We start from the raw sequence: 24,184 nt of genomic DNA, 5'->3' as shown, positions 1-24,184 counted from the left end.
ATCCCTTTAATCTGTTCCCGTTTGTACTAATTAAACTTCTTTGTATGTATATATCCATTCCCCATCCCAGACTTGCAAGGATCAGCTGCACATTGTGCTGGCCATGTCGCCGATTGGCGATGCTCTGCGCAATCGCATTCGCAAATTTCCTTCGATTGTCAATTGTTGTACGATCGATTGGTTCCAGCCCTGGCCGGAGGATGCCCTCCTAGCCGTCTCCACACGTTTCCTGGCCACCGAGCAACTGACTCCTTTGGAGAGGAAGACAGCCATTGATATGTGCATGGAGTTCCACACATCCACACAGGAATTGTCCGCAAAGTTCTTCACACGTCTGCACCGCTATAACTATGTGACACCCACATCCTATCTGGAGTTGATACAGACCTTCAAGGCACTGCTTAGCCAGAAGCGAAAGTGAGTATAAAACGCAGAGAGAACATTTTAGAATTTAGAAAACCTAGAAAGAGTATAATGAAGTTGTGATCAAGTAGGATATATAATATATGATTAGTCTGTCTGTCAGTTTATCCGTCTGCCAGTCAGTCCATTGCCAGTCTTTCCATCTGATGGTCCGTTTGTGCTTATTTATGTAAAACAAGTTTTATAACCATTAAAAGTTTTAAAATCAATTTAAAATTAAAATTAATCATACAAATTATATGATTCAAAATTCAAAGTGAATAATTTAAGAAAAATAAAACAAATAAAAGGATATAATAAATCTGTGGGTATTAAAATTCATTCCTCGACAATATAATATAGTTTAAGAATACTTGCCAGATGACAAACAAAGACCTATTTATATATTTAATGCATATATGAATATTATATATATGATACATGGACAACTTCAATGAGATGCTTATCAAGTTTACATACGATATATTTTAAGGGATTGCAAATTTCTCCTTCAATTCCCATTTTCAAGTTTATAATTCACACTCAATCTAACAAAATCTTTACCTTTCTATGTAGCAACATAACGACGAATCGTAATCGATATTTGACTGGCATTTCGCAGCTGGATATTGCTGCGCAGCAGGTGGCTGTCATGCAGGAGCAGCTGCAGGCGCTGGAGCCGAAGCTGAAGGAGGCCTCCGAAATTGTGGCCGAGCAGGTGGCCAAGGTGACGGCGGACAGCAAAGTTGCCGCAGAGCAGCGGGAACTGGTCAAAGAGGATGAGCAGGCGGCCAAAGTGCAGGCAGCCGTTGCCCAGGAGATCAAGGATGAGTGCGATGCCAAGCTGGGTGAAGCGTTGCCCATTTTGGAATCAGCTCTGGCGGCGCTGAATACGCTAACAACGGCGGACATAGCCGTGGTCAAGACCATGAAGAGTCCGCCAATTGGCGTGCGCATCGTCATGGAAGCCGTTTGCATTTTGAAGGATATGAAACCAGACAAGGTGCCAAATCCCAGTGGTGTCGGCACTGTGGAGGACTATTGGGGTCCATCGAAACGTGTGCTGAGCGACATGAAGTTCCTGGACAGTTTACTGAACTTCGACAAGGACAACATTCCGCCGGAGGTGATGAAGAAGCTGCAACAGCGTATTCTCACCAATGAAGCCTTTGATCCTGACAAAATTAAGACGGCTTCGACGGCCTGCGAAGGACTCTGTCGCTGGGTCATTGCCCTGTCCAAGTACGATGTGGTTGCCAAGGTTGTGGCACCCAAGAAGATTGCCCTCGCTGCCGCAGAGGCAGACTACAATGCGGCCATGAAACTGCTCAACGAGAAGTTGGCCCAACTGGCTCGAGTCGAAGCCAATCTGGCCGCCATTCAGAAGATTCTGGACGAACAGCTGCGACAATATGGGTGAGTATTTGCAACTTGCAAATGTATTTATTTGTCAAAGTTTGCAGAAATTAGAATAGTATAATAATGCAGGCAGCATTATATATCCAATTCTCGCTTTAAATAAATTTAATAATTAATAATAATTAATAATTTTATAATTTTAAACACGTTTTAGCATTTTAAAAATGAACCAAAGCATTCTTATTTTTGGGCAACCAATGTATATTTATATATAAATATATAATATCTTCTAATTTTAGGGTTCTACTCGCTGAGCATGAAGCGTGCACGAAGAAGCTGCAGCGTGCCCAGGAGCTAATCTCTGGTTTGGGCGGTGAGCGGACACGTTGGTCCGAGACGGCCAAGATGCTGCAGGCCAGCTTTAAGAGCGTCACAGGGGATGTGTTGATCTCGTCGGGAGTTGTGGCGTATCTGGGACCGTTCACCATTGATTTTCGACTAACGCAAATACACAAATGGGTGGCAAAGTGCCTCGATTATGGAGTAACATGCTCGCCGGACTTTCAGTTGGCCATTGTGCTGGGCGAACCGGTTGAGATACGTTTCTGGAATATTTGCGGATTGCCAACAGATGCGTTCTCCGTGGAGAGCGCCATCATGATGAAGTAAGTATACGTCTTAAATTTGGCTCAAGGCGCCTCGAATATATTATAGTGAATTGAGGCGGTTGGTGGCGGAAAGTGCCTTAAGGCATCATTTGATTGGCAGTGGGTTGTGGGTTGTGGGTTGAGCTTGCCTTTATGATTTATTAATATTAATGCCAATTAGGGTAAGGATATTAAAATTGGGTCAAATTACATACAGCTGCTTATTCCCTTGAGCCATAATATATAACGATAGATAACTTCCGTCAGAGCCAAGGAAGCGTGTCTTGAAGCAGCTACTCAAAGTCGTTAGCTTAGACATCGATGGAAAAAGCGCCCAAGATTTCATTAGTCTGGCAACAGCTGTGAAATGTATAAATATGTATATATATATATATGTATATTTGTATGTATATACTATGCATTTGCGACCGCGTTCAATTAAACACGACACGCTAATTATGCCTGAGCGCTTGTCAAAAGCACGAAATTCTGAATTCATTTAATATACACTTACGAAAAGTATTAATGTTTTGTGAAGAAGTGCGTAATGCATCGAAAAATCAATTTTTATACATTAATATGTATAACTATATATACTAACTATTTATTTATTTAGAAAGTTTATTATTAGTAATCCTAATATCTTATTAACGAGTCCTATTCAAGGATTTCGATTCGAATAGATTAAGCAAGTATTAAATTCAGTCAGATCAATCTATATTCGTCAATTCTTGTCCTAAAAGTATTTTCTTCATCTTCTGACTTACATTTGTCACTGTGATTCTTGTTGATATTTGATACATAATATTTTCATTTTAAATGCAATCATAGATCTTAACTTTTCGTTAGCAAAGTTCAACCAGACATGATTTCAGTCAACTTAAATCAATTTATTAATGATACTGATTTTTGCAAAATTCATCAAATCAAACTTCAAAATCTATATTTTGATTATTATTATTAAATACAACAAATTGCAAGTATAAATAAAATATCTACATATATTTTATATACAAGTCTTAATACTCTTTCGCTTTATAACTTAAGTTTCTAATCCTACGACGCGTAGCTGACCATGAAGTAATTTGATTAATGTGTTTGCCACAAGGGTATTAAATTTGCGGCATAACGCAGTTGGCGATTTCCTTGCCTCTCATTTCTAATTACACAAACAAAACAATATAAAAAAAAAACGCAACCTTCACAAAATGTTTGAATTCACGCATATTAAGAAAATTAAAGATATGCCGCATTTTCGCCGTGGCTAGTGTGAGAACAACACCGGATGCTGCACACAGTAGCAGGGGGTGTGTGTGTGTGTGTCTGTGTCTGATTGTGTGTGTGTGTGTGTTGTGCCCGCATGCGGCCAGGACACAGGAGCACCGCATGCTCCGGTGGTTGCTTCAGCTCAAGGTACAAAACTAAGGGCTGAGTGCGAAGATGAGGAGCTGGGGGGAAAGAGTGGGGATGGGCGTGGAATTTTCATGTTTGATGCGTGTGTTAGAGCGAACGCATTACGCATCTGGTGTGTTTTTCGTTGGAGGGGCGAAACGTCGCGTTTGCCACATGCCACGCACTCCACGACTCGTGTCCCATGTCTCATGTCGATTTAATAAAGGAAATTCTTGGGCTGTGAGTGTTCAAAGTAATTTGGAGCATGCCCACAAATACCTGAGGTGTGTGTGTGTGTGTGTACGGTGTGTGTGTGTGTGTGTACGGTGTGTGTGTGTGCAGAAGTCGCTGCTGCACAAAGGATAAGCAATTGATTAATGTGCGCCCTTTGCGCATCACGTTTAATTTCGAGCCATGGACATGGCAAATGAATGATGTTGGTGGGATTTGCTTGCTGCCAGTTACTATCAGTTGCCACTAGCAACATCTTGCTTGCATCTCCTTGAGGCACACAAGACGAATGAATTTGTATTTGTTTTGTGTCTTGCATACTTTTTTTATGGTTTATTTTGTTGTCTTTTGTTTTCCTACACTTTAGCTGGGGGTAATTGCTGTTATTCTGTTGTCAAGTGTGTAGAGCATTAAAGGAGATAAGAGAGATGTGTATGAGGAATGTCTGCTATTCCTATGCAAAAATGTTGCTTCACCTGCTTAGAGCTATCTTGCTAAATTTCTTATGAACTTGTCAAAATTTGTCTTATAAAATGTTACAAAATACAAGGTAGATAGTTATATCAATTTTAAATGATGTTTTAAGCTAAAGTATAAAACATCTCCGACAGGCATAAAATGGCTTTGAAAATTTGTTCAGTTTTGATAAAGTTTTAAGTATAAAATTTGATAATGTTTGAAACTAGTTGCATATTGTATACCGTCAATATCTAATATCAGCATGCTGTTAATTGCATCTATTTAACTTTTATAAAACTCATTATTTATTCGTGGCTAGTGTCTTAAATAAGAAGACCAAGTTTTCAGCACTGGGAAAGATAAATATCAATAAATATCAAAAAGTTGCAGCAATGAAAAGTTTGAATTTCGATCAAAATCATGTCTCAAAATAAAAAGAACAAATCAATTTAAGATTTTCGTGTTTCGGAAAACTGCAAAACAAAACACTAATTATAAATTGAAGTTGCCAAATGGCTTGAAGGGTATTTAATTCTCTGTACCAGAAAAACAAAGTCTCTTATTTCTTGTATTTCTTTCGATTTCTATGAAACCCAATCCTGGCAGCAATTTAAAACTTTTGTTTTGCGGAAAAGTGCAAAAATAGCAATTATAATATAAAGTTGTCAAATATCCTGAAGGGTATTTAATTCTCGGCAAGTCAAAGTCTCTAATTTCTTGTTTTTCTTTCGATTCTCCCCTTGTTTTTGGGAGCGGACACATCGCCCACATCATGATGAGCCTCAACCACCCAACCACCCATCGACTCGCACCTCAAAATGGCAATTGGATCGTAAATTGCTAATGTGAGGGGTAGCAGGTGTAGAGTCGCTTTGGGTCCGGTTCGGGTCATGTTTCTTTGCATAAATGTTTGATTAAATAATGTTAATTTGGATGAGGACGCCTCTTTGCAAGAATTGCCCTTAGAGATTTGCATTTTAAGCAGGTTCGAAAAAGAAAAACACACACAAAAAACGTAATATTTGCTAGCCTTAAGCTTAAAGTGCTGTACAAGTTTGGCTTTAAGGCTCGCATTTGTTTGGCAATTGTGGGAAATCAAGCAGAACTTCCGCACATAACTGTCTAGAACTTTTGTGATTTACCAGCAGATTTTTCTCTGTATTCAATGTCGTATTCTTTTTATTGCATGTACATTGTTACAATAATTTTTTGGTCAGTTTTCCTTTTTCCTTATTTCTTTTATATACAGTTTTTTTGTTGGTTGTTTTGGTTAATCTCAATGCTTGGTGGCCCCTGTGGTGCTTTTGAACTGTGGCAACTTTTTATATTCCAACTGCCCAGCACACTCCCTCCAGCAAAGGTTCCTTTAATACCCTGTAGCTTTGAGTATATTGATTTAATAAAGTTTCACCTCTCTATTAGTATAAACTAGAAATCATCAATAATATTATAATCACATTTTCAATTCTTCATCTTTAATCAGCAATATTTTAAAGTGACCGTTTTAGAGCTGTCTACAGCATATGCCTTAGTCGAGCACTCGCGACTATTGCCTTCCTCTCTGTTCGTATTTGCATTCTCCAATGTATTGTCCGTGCCTGGCCAGCTATATATGTATGTATATATGCAAACAGACATATATATATATGTTTATATACAGACCGTATAGTCATTTTGTTTGGCATGTAGTATGCGCATTTGTTCGCTGACATTTTTCACAGACGGACAGGGGACCGGGTGGTGGTGGTTGGGTGGCTTGAAATTGGCTCTTTTGTTTTTGCATCAAATATTTTTCATTCATCAAGTTTTCAATTTACAAAAATGTTCATTCATTCGCATGAACAATTTGTATTCGGTGTGAATTTGTCATGTGTTTCTGCTGTCGCGTTGCCAGGCGACCATTTATTCTTATTGTTGTTGCTTTATATTGTTGCCTGCCTATTGTATCTGCGTATCTGCATATCTGTGTATCTGTGTATCTGTGAGTTATCGCATTCAAGAACTTAAACAGTCACTATACAATACCTATTTATTTATATATATATATATCGCTATGTGTATTTCTACATAAGAGCGAACAATTGTTTTGTGTGGCTTTTTTATATTCCACTCCATTTTTGTATATTGGTTATTATATTTATAATTCCAATAGCATTATTTACGCTTATAAAATATTGACAGTTTTTTGCGGCAAATGTACCCTATAAATAATACTTGAGAGCGGCATATAGAGTTAGTTGAAATATGAATATTTCTTACTTTAAAGTTAGTTTAACTTGGAATCACTCAAAATTCAATTTAGTCACGTTTATGACATTTATTTCTAATCTAAGCTCAGTTTTCCACGCCTCTTTAACTTCACAAATCTTAGGGTATCTATTTATCAATCACTTAACATCTATGACAGTCGATTTATTTGAATGATGTGTGTCTTGATTCTGAACTGGTGATGTCGGCAAATTAAATATTAATTATTTATGGATTATAAAATTTTTCTTGTTGAAAATTGTTTACCATGCAACCATTAAATGTGGCAGCAGGGGCACTTAAAAGGTTTTTTTTTTTCATTAAAGTAGCAAGATTAACAGGAACCGATTAAAAAATGGCATTGATTTCTGATTTAATATAAAAACAAAATAAAATTGAATATAATGATAATCGTAGGACAAAAGTATAAAATGCATATTGAGGGTCCTTGGTAACTGCATACTTCTTACTTTATTCGATTTAACAGACTTTAAACTTGTCTTAGGGTATAACCCATTCGAATAGCAGTCTTATCGGTTTTCTTTACAATCTCTTTGATAGAAATGCACGTCGCTGGCCGCTGATGATTGATCCACAGGGGCAGGCAAATAAATGGATTAAGAACTATGAGAAGAACAACAAATTGTGTGTCATACGACTGAATCAAGCAGATTACACCCGAGTCCTGGAGAATGCCATACAATTCGGTTTGCCAGTGCTGCTGGAGAATATTGGGGAGGAACTGGATCCCATACTGGAGTCCATTTTGCTGAAACAATTGTTCAAACAGGGCGGCACAATGTGCATCAAACTGGGCGATTCAGTTATTGAATACAATCACAGTTTCAAGTATAGATTATGAATGATGCATTTGAATTATAAATAATAACTTGAATTGCCTTGAACAGATTCTATATGACAACCAAGCTAAGGAATCCCCATTATCTGCCAGAGGTGGCTGTGAAGGTGACGCTATTAAATTTCATGATTACGACACAAGGATTACAGGATCAATTGCTGGGCATAACTGTGGCAAGAGAACGACCCGATTTGGAGGCCGAGAAGAATAATCTAATCGTTCAGGGTGCCGAGAATAAACGGATGCTCAAAGAGACTGAGGATCAGATATTGGAGGTGCTCTCATCAGCCGAGAATATTTTAGAGGATGAAACCGCTGTGCAGATCCTAAGCTCGGCCAAAGCTTTAGCGAATGACATCAATGAGAAACAGGTCATCACGGAGGCAACTGAAAAGCAAATTGATTCGGCCCGCCTCAGCTATGTGCCCATTGCCGAGCACTCGACAATTCTATTCTTTACCATAGGTAAACTAACTGAGACCACCACCCAAAGCTCTTACTATGTTATTGGTTTAACTTGTCTTGCAGTTGATTTGGCCAACATTGATCCCATGTATCAGTATAGTTTGGCTTGGTTTGTCAATCTTTACATGTCGTCCATTGATAATACGGAGAAGGTCGATGACATTGAGGCGCGCTTGAAGGACTTGCGCAATCATTTCACCTACAACCTCTACGTCAACATCTGTCGCAGCTTGTTTGAGCGTGTAAGTACTTCCCAGCTCAGCTCAGCTCAATGCCAATTATCATCAAACATGGGTTAGGTTTTCTATTTGATACTCTGATATCGGAGATGCAAAGTGGCATATTAGTTTTGTAGTCTGTGCCGCCGCAACTTAAAGCTGTAGCCTTTATTCTTGGAATATATAATTGTCTGATAATCGCAAATCGATTAATTCCCATATCTTCTATCATCTCAAAGCCACATTCAACAAATTTGCTTGGTACGTTTTTGGTGATGTCCTTCAAAGATCGGCGTTGCCACGTGCACCTTTTCCAAGCCTTCGGGAATGGCTATATCTTTTGCAGGTTTTGATTTAGAGCCATAAAATTTAGAAGATGTAGCCTATATCATCTGCAAAGTTATTAAATTAGATAGGCAATCCTTCAACAATTGTATGCCTCTTTGTCTCATTGGTATCAGAGTATTCCGTAGTCGGCTTAAATGTTCCCAACTATTTTTTTTTGGGTCACCACTAAGCTATATATATATATCAAACTTGAGTCGTAATTGCGATTTTAATCCCATTGCGTTGTATTTGAAGCGTATTTGCTAAGCGCTTGATTTTCTCAACGGCTGCGTTTGGTTGCGCTTCACTGCGCTATAATGATGCCACAGCTTCCTGCACGGACTTTAAGGACTCGTGCCTCGGCTGCCACTTCAATTGACAGCGCCCATTTTTTTTTTGCGCCTGTTCCCAGGTGTCAAGTTTTGCCAGAGCACTGTGAAATCTTTAAATTGGAATGCATGCTTTCGCTTTGAGTGTGATACGGAGAAATGCATTCATTACATAAGTACCTTCTTTTATGACAGCTACTTAAGCTTTCCAGTCGTAGGATGTATACAGTACATATCGCTCTGAGTTCATCAGCTCTTCATATATACGCAACTTTCTTTTACCCACTGTGCCACTTTCACTCTGTGTGTGTATAATGTGATAACATCACCGGGTATCAAAAGTGTGTGTGCAAAAGGACAAAACAGAAAAAAAGCAAATTCAAAAAAAAAAGGAGAACGTCCTTTCTGGCCTGATGATGTTTTCAGTCAATTATGCGATGTGCCCTTTGCTTAGCCTTTTCCATCAGTTCCCCTTTGATCCTTGGCCCTTGGCTTTTAATTTGCTTGGCAAAAAAAAAAGAAACGAGAAAAGAAAAGTGAAATGGCATCTGGTGTAATGCTTTGATTGCTTCTCTAAACCCATATATACTCTATATATATATATGTGTTCGCATTAAAAGCTAATAAAATTGTACTCTTATGACAGGATAAGCTCTTGTTCTCGCTCATATTGAACATTAATCTGCTGAAGCATGAGAATTTGATTGACAACTCCGAATGGATGTTTCTACTGACGGGCGGCGTTGGTCTCGAGAATCCCTTCAAGAATCCCACCAACTGGCTGGGCATACAGAATTGGGATGAGTGCTGTCGCCTGACCAATTTACCCAACTTTAAGGGATTACGCGAGGATGTCACTGCGAATGCGTCCAGTTGGAAGGCGTTCTTCGATTCGCGTACACCGCAGGATAATAAATCGATACCAACAAATTGGCAACGTTTGTCCATGTTCCAGAAATTGCTATTGTTGCGTGTCTTTCGACCCGATAAACTGGTGCCAGCCGTGCTGAATTTTGTCTCCACCGAGATGGGTCCACGTTTTGTGGATCCGCCACAATTTGATTTGATGGCCTCGTTTGCCGACTCCCATTGCTGTGTCCCAATGATATTTGTCCTTACACCCGGCTCAGATCCAACGGCAACACTGCTCAAATTTGCCGAGGATCAGGGTTTTGGCACCAATCGTTTGTTCTCCTTGTCCTTGGGTCAGGGTCAGGGTCCCATTGCCATCAAGATGATTGATGAGGGCGTCAAACTGGGCAATTGGGTCGTGTTGCAGAATTGCCATTTGGCCGCCAGTTTTATGCCATTGCTGGAGAAGGTCTGCGAAAATCTGTTGCCCGATTCAACGCATCCGGATTTCAGATTGTGGCTCACCTCGTATCCGGCGGAACATTTTCCGGTTGTGGTGCTGCAGAATGGCATCAAGATGACCAATGAGCCGCCCAAGGGTTTGCGCTCGAACATTACACGTTCCATGCTGAGTGATCCGATCAGTGATCTGGAATGGTATGAATCCTGCACTCAGCCACGCGTCTTCAAACAGTTGATCTACGCGTTGTGCTTTTTCCATGGGGTGATTCAGGAGCGTCGCTACTTTGGACCCATTGGCTGGAACATACCCTATGAGTTTAATGAGACGGATTTGCGAATTTCCCTGATGCAGTTGCGCATGTTCCTCAATCAGTACGAGACGGTTAACTATGATGCCCTACGCTATCTGACCGGAGAGTGTAATTATGGTGGTCGTGTCACAGATGACTGGGATCGTCGCACTCTCAAAACGATCTTGAATCGATATTATTGCCCCGAAGTTATTGATCTGGAGAATACATATTATTTGGATGAGACGAGTTTCTATTATGTGCCCGTGTTGAAGGAGGCCGAGTTATATATAACATTTACCCGTGATTTGCCGCACATATCGCCACCATCCATATTCGGTTTCCATGCCAATGCCGATATCATGAAGGATCAACAGGAAACGGATATGCTGCTCTCACACACACTATTGACACAGGTAAGTTGGACTGTAGAGTGTTGTAAGCACTGGGTTTGTATTGAATTATGGCATAGTTGATATATATGTCTTGTATTACAATATTTTCTGCTTTATAATCTGCTAAACATTTGCTTGCCTATACAATTTTATCTGCTGCTGCTAACAGGAACGCTGGGTAAGTTTCATATTTCAAGTTATGAATTGGTTTACCCTTGCAGAATATATAGACTGAACCCATTTTAAAGCCAAAATTTGCTATATAAGTTCTTGTATCGAAGTTGGGAGTATCGATACTAATCGATTTCAGAAAAAATAATACATTTGTAGAAATATAGCCTTCCAATTGGTATATAATATACCCAGACATATAATTGATTACCTGTATAAATTGCATTAGGATCTGTTAAGAAACACAGATTTTGCAGTTTGGATTTTCAATTTGAGCAGGGTATCTTCTAGTGTAAAATTGGCTATTTTATCTCGAAAAGTTAATCTCCATTAAGTTTAAATTTTGTCGATTAAGAACCGATGATTTTATGTAGCTATATGTTTGTCTGTTGATTATGTCTGGTTTTAGGAACAATACAAATACTACTTCGTACTTCTGTTCTTTATCTGCAAGGGTATTTCGACTTCGGAGTACACCGAAGTTAACTCATACTTCTAAATGATCTTTAAACACACATTGTTTGCTCCATGCATGCCGTACAGGATCTCCATGAGAAACGCGTAAGTAGTTCGCTGTGCAAAGGGTATTTCTGGTAATCGCTTTTTTAACGGCTCGATTTTTTGTAATTGCTGAAAAAATGCTTGCGCTGTAGAAACTGGAGAAAAGCCAGAGACTTTATGTAGATGTGCTGTCGCAACGTTTTCCCGAAAACCTTTCCCTACCCACTTATCCCACCACCTGTCCCCCATTCCTTGCACTCTACAATATGCCACTGAAGGACACCAGTGCTTCAGGCGACGACAGCGAAGGCTCCAAGGCATTGACACCCGAGGAGGTGGTCACGAATGTGGCCACCGATATATTGGATAAGTTGCCCAAACTGTTCGATCGGGAGGCGGCTCTATTGCGCTATCCAACACTCTATCATCAGAGCATGAATACGGTGCTGGTCCAGGAAATGGTTCGGTTCAATGTGCTGCTCAACACAATACGCACCAGTTTGATAACACTGAAGAAGGGCATCAAAGGTAAGTAAGCACATACGACTATATAAGGTGTACATATATATTCTTGATCAGCATTAATAGCATTAATAATCTGAATAAGTGACATCAAAGTGACAATTTAGATTCTCGTAAAACTTTCACAGATCAAATTTATTTCATTTGATCGATACAAATCGATAAAGATATTGCCTGCCAATTGATCAGCTGTTTTTGCAAGCAGCTTATTTAGTTTAGACTAGCAGATTCCCTGTAAGGTCTAATATAGTTAACAACTGGATTCAGGGTATCAATTAGGCGCCTTAGTCTTACTTCTAGTTCTAGTCCGAACTTGTTCTTGTGTGTAAAATAAAATCGTGCTTTTAATACATGCTCTTGAAAACTAGTTAACTTTTAATTTGAAATCATTTTTAACAAAATATAATATGGGAATTTATTCGCGTTTCGATTGCAAGCGCGATGGTTGTTTGTTTAGGTTGGACTCATTGATGTCTTCGGTTATTGGCTGCAATTCATAGTCACTGATCATGCCACTTAGCTTCTCAGTGTCGAGCTTGGACTGGAAATTCAGGGTCTTCCGAGATGCGTTTTGTAGCAACATCTCATCGTTCTCATCGATCAGCGTTAGTCTTGAGACCGCGTCCTTCTCCTGCTTCGCCTCCTGTTTCATCTCCTCATCGTCTTCCACTTGCATATTCCACCAGCTGCGCTCATCATCCGCCTCATATTCGGTATTCTCCTCCTCGACTATGATCCCTTCCTCATCACTAGCATACGAAATTATATCGCTTAAGGCGCCAATAAGTTGATCCTCCTGCCGCGTTTGCGTTTCACGCTCACCAAAATCAATGCCAATAATGCTAAGTGGACTTGATGAGCCGGACGGTTCTCTGGGCTTTGAATGCAACGTTGAGAAATCCTCCTCCTTGCCAATGTCCGCGGTGCTTATTATGCCAAATACTTGGTCATTATACATTTGCTGCTCGGACGCCTGATTGAACACTGTCAAATTGAGGAATTGAGAGCCACCGATGATTTCCTTTGTGCCAGTGTCATCATATACTTCGTCCGTAGTCAGGTCTTTAGTGATGTTATCGATCTTCATTTTCTTGAGCAGCGAAAGGATTTGAGTGCGCTCATATGTCGTATCGTAGTCGCCATCACCGAGAGTATCGCGTTCCCTTACCCGGAGTAACTCCGACTCGATATCACGAATCTTATCTGTGGGCGAAATTCTCGCTCGTGAGCAAGCCAAGTGAAGATCGACGGGCTCATCGGACGATTCCTCATTCATTCTCTCCATAACTTGTGCGAAAATATCATCAAAGAGTGTCACACAATTCTCGTGGACAATCCGCTCGGTTGCGGTCTTCCAGCGACGTCCTGGCACCGCCTGCCTTATCAGCTTTCTTATGATGGCCTCCGCTTCACGTTGGGGCGGCTCCTCGCCTTCGCTTTCCGTGGAGAAGAGCAACAGATCGTTATCAGTCAAGCGATCAATCATATCGCTTGTAATTACGCTGGCTATGTCATAGGAGTCCAGACTCTCCCAGACTTGGGGAAAGAGCACATCCTCAATAATGTATTTGACTGTCAGGGCTTTTTCGTATTTCACGAGCATCACATTCAAATCGGGCACGACCATGTTGTGCAGCATATTCCGTAGGGATTCGTAGGTCAGTGGCGTTTGGATTAGCTTGAAGCTCTCCAGCCAGCGCCGAATATCCGCATCGATTTGTCTGGCCATCAACGTAACCGTTTCGGCCGCATCGCATTCGGCAATATGGGCCATATCGGTGGTTAATATCGTATCGATATATGCACGAGCCGTCTCGGTATGCACCACATTGCATCGCTGGAACATTTCCTCGTAGACCAGTCGCATATCGTTCTCCTTCTGGCGTAGACCGGCCTCGGCTGCCTCTCTACGCCACCGCTCCTTTTGTGTTAGGATCGCGAAGAAGTGGAGTTTACGTTGCTCCTGGAGGCGTTCCATCTCCTCGGATAGGAATTGCATAATCCAGCCAATGGTGCTGCCCTCGTACATATGCAATAGTTGCTCCAGATCCTCATTGCGTCGTTCGCGCAACATTTCCTTGGCCAGATTTGGTTGGCGACGGCGCTGCTCCTCGTACTCGAGATGCTGCTCAATGGCCAACTTTTGTTGCTTGTAGACCGAATCCCTGTTCTTGGACTGCAGACTGGATAGCTTGCGTCGATCCTGGAAGTAATCGTGAATGTTGGGCGTGTCCTCAAAGTTGAAGGATGGACGTTCTGCGTCTTCGGAGGGCGGCTTGGGTCGTCGCTTCAGGCACTTGGGCGTTGTCTTCTGTTTGGTTGCCTGCGAGCGTAGTGTCTTCAGGGACTCATAAAGCTTCTGCAGATGCTTGTCGGAGCAGAAGTTCTGCTCGTACTCCTTCACATACTCCTTGGGCTTGGACCATTCCTTCAATTTGGTAAACGGACACTGCAACTTATCCATGTCGACACGCTTCTCCAGATCATCGATGCGCATATCGAATGCTTTTCTTCCATCGCCAACAAAACTGCGTCGTGCCGGATCGACACCATGTCGTATGAGTGGTCCATAGAACTCGGAGCAGGGTGAGCCCAGGGCATACATGGGACTCTGTTTCACCCAGTGACGTGATAGACCCGCATTCTTGATCTGCAATCGACGCATTGCCCGCTGATATTCCACCTCGTTCTTGGCCAATCCTCGCTGGCGTTTCTGTTCGATGCCCTCGCAGGCGACCTCGATCCGAGTTTTGGACTCCGCATGCATTTGCTTCTCGCGCTTGTCAAACATTCGTATGACGATCTCCAGTCGCATCATTTGACACTCCTGTATATACTCTTCCCGCTCCATCCAATGCTCCCATTCGAAGGCCTCCAGTATGGGACGATATTTACTCTTGATCGCCTTCTCCCGCGCCTCGTGCAGCTGGCGCCTGAAGCTCGTCTTCAGTGCCTGGTTGAAGGCCCAACGTTTGCGGGCACGCTCCAAAATTTCAACCTCATTTAGACCCGGTGGCTTGTCGCCGGGCAGCAGTGTGGCCAGATTGAACAGCTCCAAATGCTCATCCTGCTCTTTGTCCATAATATCGGGCAAATAGGCCACAGTCTGCGCCGATGATTCCCTGTGTTTTTAGTTGGTGATTTAGACTTGAATTATTTAATTTATTGAATTATTTCTTTAAAAAAATTCTCTCTTATTTTCATCTTATTTTGCTGCATTAAATTACGTAAGCTATAACTTGAGCCAAAGAGAAATTAATTAATAATCTCTAACTCTTATAAATAATGCAAAATTACTTTAACTAAAGATAATTTTACGGATAATTTCCAATATTTTTTATAGTGCTTCTTTAAAGCCAACTTTTACTTTATAACATATTTTTCATATTGTATAAATTATCAAATAATGCAATTTTAAATTAAAATTTTCAGGTTATTATTTTTTATTATTATAATTGTATTCAATTTTTGGACATACCTATAAAGTGTCTGTGTGGTTTGATCCTTGTAGCGTCGCTTGTCCACATAGGTGGGAAAATAGTCGCACTTGGTTGTGTAATCCTTGACGCTCTGCAACGACTCTCGCATCTTCACCTCGAACGTGTGCACATCGGTCTCCCGATCGGTGAGGAAATCAATGCCAGGTGCCTTAAACTGGCATTCGCTGTCCGTGCGCGCCAACCAGCCAACTTTGCGTTCCGCCGGATTGTTGGCACCTATTTTGAAGATGGCCTAATTGGGCATTCTAGTTGCTAACTTTCAAGTTAAATAACTTACCGCCTGCTGCGCGTGGATCGCGCGAGGGATTTGTTATCAGGCACGATGTGAGTCCTGTTTGCATCTCACTGTCCTTGACCGTGGTCTGTTGAGGTCTCTGTTGCCTGCTGAATGTCACACGCTTGGCATGCTTTGGCTGCTGCTCCACCAGCAGCAGCTGCTCCTTGGAGCTGGAGCTCTTGATCCGCTTCGCCTGCTCACCGATGCCGGTTGAGGAGCTGTGCATTGAGGGGGTGCTGCTGTGACGCATACCTCGTGTCACGTAAAGGACATTCATGGTGCCCGACTCCTGCTGCGCAGGCATTGTTTGTTTTTCTTGCTTTTTTTTTGCCAATCACACAATATTTCGAAAACTTTTGATAATCACTTAAGTGCTGCACGTGAGTCGAACGTTGTCTAATTGAATTTATTGCTCAGCAATCGTAATTGGCAACGTTGTTGATTATATTGACAGAGTTTTCAGCGCCTGCTATTTGTATTTAACTTTTGTTGCTTATTTGTTATATTTTGTGTATAGGTCTGGTGGTCATGTCCGCTGCCGTGGAGGCCGTCTACAAATCCGTGCTGATTGCCAAAATTCCGGCTATGTGGGCCAGCAAGTCCTACCCCAGTCTCAAGCCACTTGGCAGCTATGTGGCGGACTTTTTGCGACGCCTCGAATTCCTGCAGGTAAGTTTTCGCAATCGAGCCAACAATTTGTCATGGCAACCAGGGCTCTGCTGTTGTTGTTGTCCTGGCAGCAATTGTGTTTACTAGGCCACTCGTCCCAGCTGTGACCCTATTTTTAGACGCCTCAAAGAAAAAGTGCTCGCCTCAAAATTCTAAAGATTGCTTTTTAATTGGACAATCAATAATAATATATTATTATTATATATATTATTTAAAGGACGTGTTTTCAACTATAAATATTAAGTATTTATTAAATTGATTTATGTATTTCTTGTTGTTATTTTATTCTTTCTCTAACAAACCCCTCTAAACCTGTTGTTATTTTCTGTTTGCAGCATTGGTATGACCATGGAGCACCGTCAACCTTCTGGCTATCGGGTTTCTTCTTTACACAGGCTTTTCTGACCGGTGCCCAGCAGAATTATGCACGTAAATATGTGATTTCCATAGATCTGTTGGCCTTTGACTATGAGGTCCTGTCGCTGGAGGAAACACAAATGGCAGGTACTCCGGCGCCCGAGGATGGTGTCTTTGTGTATGGCATCTTCTTGGAGGGCGCTTGCTGGGATCGCAAAAATAAATATTTAATGGAATCGCGTCCACGCATATTGTTCGATACGATGCCATTGATATGGCTAAGGCCCCTCAAGCGCACCGATCTGCCCGATCGTCACAACTATTTGTGTCCACTGTACAAGACGGCAGAGCGACGTGGCATCCTTTCCACAACGGGACACAGCACCAATTTTGTTGTGGCCATGCTACTCAATTGTAATCCCAATACGCCAATCTCCCACTGGATTATACGCGGCACGGCACTCTTGTGTCAATTGAGTTTCTAAATTTATGCGGGTGTTTTGCAATGTTCGGCGTAGTAGTAGTTCTATATATATATATATATATTGTATGTGGCGAGTAGTTAGCTAGTGCTGCATATATTAGTAAATTGTCAGCTATGCTTACAAACTTGGAAACTATTAAAACTTAAAACTACATTTCGAATTTATGGGCTTTTTAATTGAAGGTCAAAAGTAGTTTTTATTGCAGCTTCTTAGAATTTGGAATTAAATATATGGAGGACTGTTATATGCCCTATATCACCTATACCTATAAGGTAGTCTATAGATGAGAGAAGATTCGCTGAATAAATTTAAAAATGACCACAAAACATCTTTGTATTTCTTTCAGTATTTTCTTCTATGCACTTTCTATTTTTTAGTTTTAGTTTCAGTAAAATCAACGAAATCTGAGGGATGCTGATGCCACTATATATATACTTTGATGTGGTACAGGGTATACACACTGTCCGTTTGCCATAAATTTTTGAAGCATTCATCCAACTTTAAAGTGCATCCTGTCCCTTTGCTGACTTGGAGTAACAAATAAATGACCAAAGCAAAATATGCCTGGGATTTGAGTGAGATAGGAGTTCATGGGACGTTAATCATTTATTATCTGACATGACTGTGATTATTTTACTTACTTACTTCTGCCAGGGCATGCAGACCATATTTCATCTTAAGCCAAGAGGGCGGCGCTGTTTTTTTTTGTTTTTTTCTTATTCAATTTTAAATTGTAGCACAGTTTTTGTGCGGCAACTTTTGCTCGAGGGTTGTGCCTACTAATTTTGCATGATAATTTATGTGTAAAGTTTTCAGAGGAAGGCAGCACAGTGTGCTTTTGATGATTATGCACGCAGCGCTGGCAACATTAATTCGAATGTCTTAAAGTTATGGCGGAAAGTAAAGTAAATCGAGCAACTACATGGAGAAATTACTTCAATTATTGACTAATTAGAAGCAGTTCGCTTTCACCTTTGCTGCTTATCACGCCCATTAATTATGGCGCTCTATCACTTGAAAATGCTTTCGCTCGACTTGCCCATTAATTACCACTTTCAAAGCGAAAGGAACACCCTATTTATCAACATCCTCCCCGCTTCCCCGCTCCACGCTCACCGTCCCATATTGTGCTCTAGCCCCTTATCTGCTCACTCAGCTGTGCGTGACCCCATCAAAGATAATGAGGCTAATTAAGCAACAACATTTTCACAAACTGTTTAAAGCGATTAGATAATGTTCAAATCTGTTGATGTATGGGTAATATGTGCCACCCCCTCACACCAAAATTCTTGCTATTTCTGTAAGCCAAAATAGATGCTGTCTTTGCCTTGGATTTGGGTATACCCTGTCCACATTCAAATATTTTATGGGGTTGGTATTAAAAAGAGTACGTGCTTAAAGTGTATTTTATAAAATTATCTATGTAGTCATGAATAACTGCTGATCTTTTTTAAATCTTTTTGATTGCGTCTTATTGCATAAAACTAGTTATCTTAAGAAATATAAGAGCTGAAGCTTTTAAATCTGTTAAGTGGATTTTCATTTGATATGAATTGAGTTCGAAGCATCTTTCTTATTTCTTCACAAATTAAATAAATATCATAAGTTATTGATTCTAATCCTACTTGGTTATAAATGTTAAGTTTTTAAATTCTATAATCAGTTTATTTTTCTGTTGTTTTTTGATTGTTTAACATAAACAAAGGAATATTTCTAAGCCTGAATATTTCTTAGTTAATTGTTAGAAAACTTACAAGTTATATTATATTATAAGTTATATTCTGCCTTTAAAATTGTGAATCTACTCATGTCTAGCTGATTAATGATGTCAAGAATTGTAGGATTTAATTTATTTGTATTATGCATTTCAAATACATATCTCAATATCTTTATTCAAGCATGAAAAATAAAAAGTTAAATATTATTAATTTTGTCTTATAAGCTTGCAAAAACTATAATCAGTTAATTTTCCAGGTTTTTTTATAGATAAAATATTTTTTTGTATAAGTCATGGGTTATTGTTGATATATAGAGATGTCCACAAGTCACCACTGAATATATCCCAACCAGGTTATATATTATTCATCATCTTTATAAGGAGGTAACTTATATTCGAGCTGCTTTCGCTGCGGGTTCTTTGTTTGTGTTTTGTGAGTGTTGAATACGGTTTTGTTGTTGCTGCTCGTTTTATTTTTCATTCTGCCAAATAATAATGCGTATTTATGAGCAAACAACGAAATTATATTTACTTGCGTCGCTCCGCCAATATTTGCATGCAATTAATTTTCCACTCCCCAGCGACAACAGCAGCAACAACAGCAGCAACAACAGCAACAACAGCAACACTGCCAAAGAATCAAACGAAGCGAAACGCCAGCATCCGCATCCGCATCCGCATCAGCATTCGCAGCCAAAAAAAGAACCCAAACCCAAACTCTCTGCCAGTTACAATCTATTGCTCACACCAACACAGCCCCCGCCAACTTTTAGAGACGTTCAATTCCCCCAAAACACAATTTATTCCAGAAAGTATTCTTAACGAACGAATCGAAGAGAAATCGTTGTTGTTGTTGGTGTTGTTTGGGTATTTGTTGTATCTGCCGATGCTGATGATGGCGTTGAAAACGCTGCTCCAACTTTGCCATTTCTGACCCGCCTTGCCACGTCACGCCCCATTGCCGGCCATCATCTTGTACGCCTCTGTCCAAGCAAGATTTTCTTTCGAAACTTCGTTTTTTAATTAAATTTTCAAGCATAAGACAAATAAAATGTGCAAAGTCCTGCATATAGATTGGTCAAATATTAGGCTAGGCTACCAATTTTCCCCCTGGACAAAGATGAAGCCATTAAACTAGTTCAACAATTCAGCTCATTTTCTTTAATAGTCCTCCGATTCACACATTTTCTGTATCAGCTTTGCCCTGTTTGATTTTATTCGCATGTTATCAGATATATATATACTCATATATATATTTAGGCACTTAAATTAATTTATCGCTTTTGGACGTTACACAGACATCTCGTAAAGCCCATTTGAATGGGTTTGGGTTATGCCCAAAATAAATTAATGTTCTAAAAACACAAAAACACGAATTGTAAATCAATATTTATGTGTGTGGTTTTGTGAGAGGTGTTTTCACATTTAGGGGAAACTTGCAACACGTCGAGTCTGATGGAAATGATATAATGGAAGTGCCAGTTTTTCTATATAAACAACATTTTTATATTCAATTTCATATTTTTCTTTTTATAATCCTGCTAATTGTTATTACATTTATTTTTTGCAATTCAATTTATTCGTTTCAATTTTTTGTATTTGGTTATAATAGTAAAGTATTAAAAACCCATTTACAATTTCTTCTTATTTTATTTTATGATGTGAGGATCAATCGCTGAAAATGCAGTTTATTTTAGCGCAATTTGTTTACTTTTATTTACAGCTTAAATACTCTCAGCTATTCTGTTTTCTGTTTGTTTTTGAACTTTTCCAAGAGTATTAAATCTTCGTCACCCAGTTTTCTCTTTTTTTTTGTGGATTCGGCTTTTCTTTTTTTCGGCCATTGGCTTTGTGAAGCTTTTTTCGCGCTTATATCGTTAAATTTATGACATGAAATGTTTGGGCATTACTTTTGCAGCAAGGGGTTGGGGAAGAGGGGGCGGGGGCATGGTCGGGGGCGGAGTTTTGGGTCCTTTTATCTGCAACCACGTTTCTGGCAAAGGTAGGCACAGGCGTTGGCTGTGCTCGTTAGGCGTGGCAAAAACATAAAAAATATGCTTATATATATAGATTTATATATATATATCTGTATGACAATTTGTAGATTTATGCGCAAGAATTTACATTTTTTTATGTAAATTGTTGTCGTTGCTGAGACATAGTTCAGTTTTGGGCCTGTTTGGGAAATGTAGCTTTAGAGATTTGTATTCGCATATTGAATGCATACATTTAGGTGGGACGGGGGCACTTCGTGCCTGCCCATTTATCAACTCTTGGGCAAAACATAAAATTGCACTTATGCAGCTTCAGCCAGCAAACAAGCAATCTGAGTGAACCATGAAACCAGGCAGCCAAGCAACCAAGCAGCCGAGCAACCATAACCAAAAAGCCCAGTCAAGTGCATATGGGCTATACTAAAAGGCAGTTTCACATACACACACACACATACATATATACACACACATATATGTATATATAAGCATATTCAGGGCGCATCTGTATGTGTGTTTTTGTGTGTGTGCTTCGTCCTGCGTCCCTGCGATAGCTACAACCGCATAAATTGCTTTAGCACCAATGGGATTTGTGTCAAAATCAGACCAAAAAAAAACAACAAAACCAAAAAAAAAAAAACCAAAGCCAACTCAAAGACAAGACGCGTCCGGTCCAAACAAGCATTCTTGTCTGCCATTTAAATGATAAATTTAAGTTACCCTAGCTGCCAGTCTAAGCATTGTTGAAGGCTCGTATTTTAGCTTGCTTAACTTTAGTATTTTGATGGCTTCGAAATGATTTATATTTAAGCTTCGCATATCCGGCGCCCATTCTCCAGTTTTCTCTCTGATTTATTTCGTGAAAATTCCTTAAATAGTTTTTGTGGGCTCTTAATGGCTTTTCCTTTGATTTCCTTTGTGAAACAGATTTACATAATTTCTCATACTTAATATCTGTTTAACCTATTTTCTATACACTCGATTTTAGTTATCGTTGCAGGTTTTTCATCTGATCAAATTAAAGCTTCTTCCTAAATAGTCTTTTGTTTGTTTCAAGTTGAGTAAGCTGAGGATCATCAAAAGTTTCTGGTCTTCCTTCATGTGGTGAATATTTTGGAAAGCAAAGTGCTGGACAAACTTAACATACAGTTTGTAACTACACTAAAATCAAGAGAAGGCGAAAAGTTTTGCCTTAATTTTGAGCATTTGCTGTTACAGTTAGAGCCAAAAGTTTTTCTACTTGACTGAGCTGCTGGCAATGGCGAATACACACACAAAACAACCTACGCATGTGTGTATCTGTGTATCTGTGTGTGGGAGTGGTTGTGTGTGTGTGTGCGTATTTTGCCATATTACTCGTATGCTGTAGCAAATCAGCTTACAACTTAAATTGAGGCACTTTCGTTTAGCTTCACTTTGCATGTTCGTGCTTTTTGCGCACTTCCTTGTGAGCCTTGAGAGCGTCAGCAGGATACGAGTATCTAAACAAAATCTGTGTGTGGGTGTGTCTCCGTCTGTGTGGCACAGGACGTTGGTTAGCGGGCAGATAAAGCAAAAAAAAAAAGGAGAAGAAATCCAGCCTCTGGCACAATTTAGTTCCTGCGGGATGTGACGAAGTTGTTGTTCTTGTTCACTTGCTCTATTTACCAGCCTATATATTTGACAGAGAGTGTGTGTGTGCGTGTGTGTGCACGTGTGTGTGTGTGGGCGTGTGTGCTGGTGAGCATTAGAAATAAATCAAGGGATTTTTGGGATTTCGTCTTTTTGCTTGGCTTCGTTTCTTTCTTATTCTTTATACTTATATATAATACCCAGTGTGTGCTTTAGATAAGGCATCTTGGCGATAACCCTATTAGAGTTTATATATATATTTATTTACTATTCCATACAATGAATGTGCATCAATTTGAAAATGTTAAATGATACTTTGTTGCTACAATCAAATGGACTATATATATATTTGAAGTTTATATAATATTATATACTTTCTGTATTTTCGAGTGTTTATAGTTTTCTGATCTGCTTCTTGAATTTTAAGAACCCTAACTTTTTCTCTGATATCCAATGCGCGATGCTATCAACAAATATTGTTAAAATATTCTGTAAATGGCATAATGTTAGACCTGGTTTCTTATGTACAGGATAACTTTGAGATGGACACTCTCTCGACTTGTTCCTAAATCTTATTTGGTTGGGGTTTCTTGTCTGCACATGTGGCGGGAGTTTCTCCCCCTCTTTCTCTCTGTGTACACCCCCTCCGATTTATGTGGGCATTAGTTTGGAAAATTGTTTAGTCCACCGCAAACCAAAACCCAACAACAAGTTGTCGTTTTCAGGGTAAATCAAGTCACAAACTCAAATAGAAACGGAAGAAAACTTTTAGGACCATGCAATTATGAGCATTTTTGTTCGCAAGTACTTTTATATATACGTACATCTAAAGAAAATGTCGAGAAATTTAAGGTTATTTATGTAGAAATTAAGCAATTTGGTTTAATTGAATTTTAGTGTTTGCTTGTGGCGCTTTCACGTGCTCTTGACACTAATTAAAGACCACAAATTTCGGGACTGTCGAGTGGCAATCAGCCAGAAAGGCGAATCTCTGTGCATAATTGATAATACGCTTGGGTTGACTCTGTATCTGCCATGTGTGTGAGTCTGAGAGTGTGTGTGTTGGAGTGTGTGTGTGTTGGAGTGTGTGTGTGTTGGAGTGTGTGTGGCCTCTAATTACGAATGTGGAAGGCAGACAGGCGAGTGCTTTTGATGTCCTGGCACAAGGAGCTTTGCATACTGGGTGTGTGTATTTTGTGCCTTCGTATTTGTGGTTAATTAAATGTAATGACATATTAGCACAATAAGTTCAAACATGTATGCGTGTTTGTGATTATAACATCATTTTCTGAAAATGTTGCACTCTTCCATTATACCATATCAACTGCAAATGAAGAAGAAAATTGCATTTACAATGTAATAAACTACCAATAGTAATAACAGCAATAATTGTGGCGAAATCTGATTTCAAAGGCTTCGTTTTGTGCACAACAATTTCAATTTTCAACA

General features: G+C 39.8%; 2 protein-coding genes across 3 annotated transcripts in view; one reads left to right on the top strand and one right to left on the bottom strand.

Annotated features, from left to right (window-relative positions):
* The window catches only part of LOC6562740 (dynein axonemal heavy chain 7), a 31,240-nt gene extending 13,671 nt beyond the window's left edge, over positions 1-17,569 (top strand). For both annotated transcript variants that reach the window (XM_032735997.2, XM_043214474.1), the window contains 10 exons: positions 71-417; positions 979-1,818; positions 2,061-2,426; positions 7,299-7,586; positions 7,646-8,061; positions 8,125-8,303; positions 9,582-10,955; positions 11,885-12,134; positions 16,423-16,574; positions 16,910-17,569. In XM_032735997.2, coding sequence (XP_032591888.1) covers positions 71-417; positions 979-1,818; positions 2,061-2,426; positions 7,299-7,586; positions 7,646-8,061; positions 8,125-8,303; positions 9,582-10,955; positions 11,885-12,134; positions 16,423-16,574; positions 16,910-17,416 — 4,719 coding nt within the window. In that variant the 3' untranslated portion in view covers positions 17,417-17,569. The remainder of the gene's footprint in view (positions 1-70; positions 418-978; positions 1,819-2,060; positions 2,427-7,298; positions 7,587-7,645; positions 8,062-8,124; positions 8,304-9,581; positions 10,956-11,884; positions 12,135-16,422; positions 16,575-16,909) is intronic.
* On the bottom strand, positions 12,489-16,227 carry LOC6562741 (cilia- and flagella-associated protein 91). The gene is made up of 3 exons (XM_001989222.3): positions 15,906-16,227; positions 15,607-15,844; positions 12,489-15,250 (listed from the first exon to the last, which is right to left on the bottom strand). The coding sequence occupies exons 1-3, from the start codon at positions 16,207-16,209 to the stop codon at positions 12,544-12,546; spliced, it is 3,249 nt and encodes a 1,082-aa protein (XP_001989258.1). The 5' UTR covers positions 16,210-16,227; the 3' UTR covers positions 12,489-12,543.
* Positions 17,570-24,184: the final 6,615 nt, after the last annotated feature.

Source organism: Drosophila grimshawi, unplaced genomic scaffold, assembly GCF_018153295.1.
Source record: "Drosophila grimshawi isolate 15287-2541.00 unplaced genomic scaffold, ASM1815329v1 contig_1377, whole genome shotgun sequence".
NCBI classification, from domain to species: domain Eukaryota; kingdom Metazoa; phylum Arthropoda; class Insecta; order Diptera; family Drosophilidae; genus Drosophila; species Drosophila grimshawi.
The sequence above is the reverse complement of the archived record's forward strand: the minus strand, read 5'-3'. Positions and strand labels throughout refer to the sequence as shown.

What these genes read in the sequence shown, in the direction of transcription:
- LOC6562741 (XM_001989222.3), bottom strand. Translation starts at nt 16,209, where the DNA reads ATGCCTGCGCAGCAGGAGTCGGGCACCATGAATGTCCTTTACGTGACA. An exon ending in CGATCCACGCGCAGCAGGCG is followed by an intron (nt 15,845 to 15,905) that starts GTAAGTTATTTA and finishes TCTTCAAAATAG; the next exon opens with GTGCCAACAATCCGGCGGAA. An exon ending in ACCACACAGACACTTTATAG is followed by an intron (nt 15,251 to 15,606) that starts GTATGTCCAAAA and finishes CTAAAAACACAG; the next exon opens with GGAATCATCGGCGCAGACTG.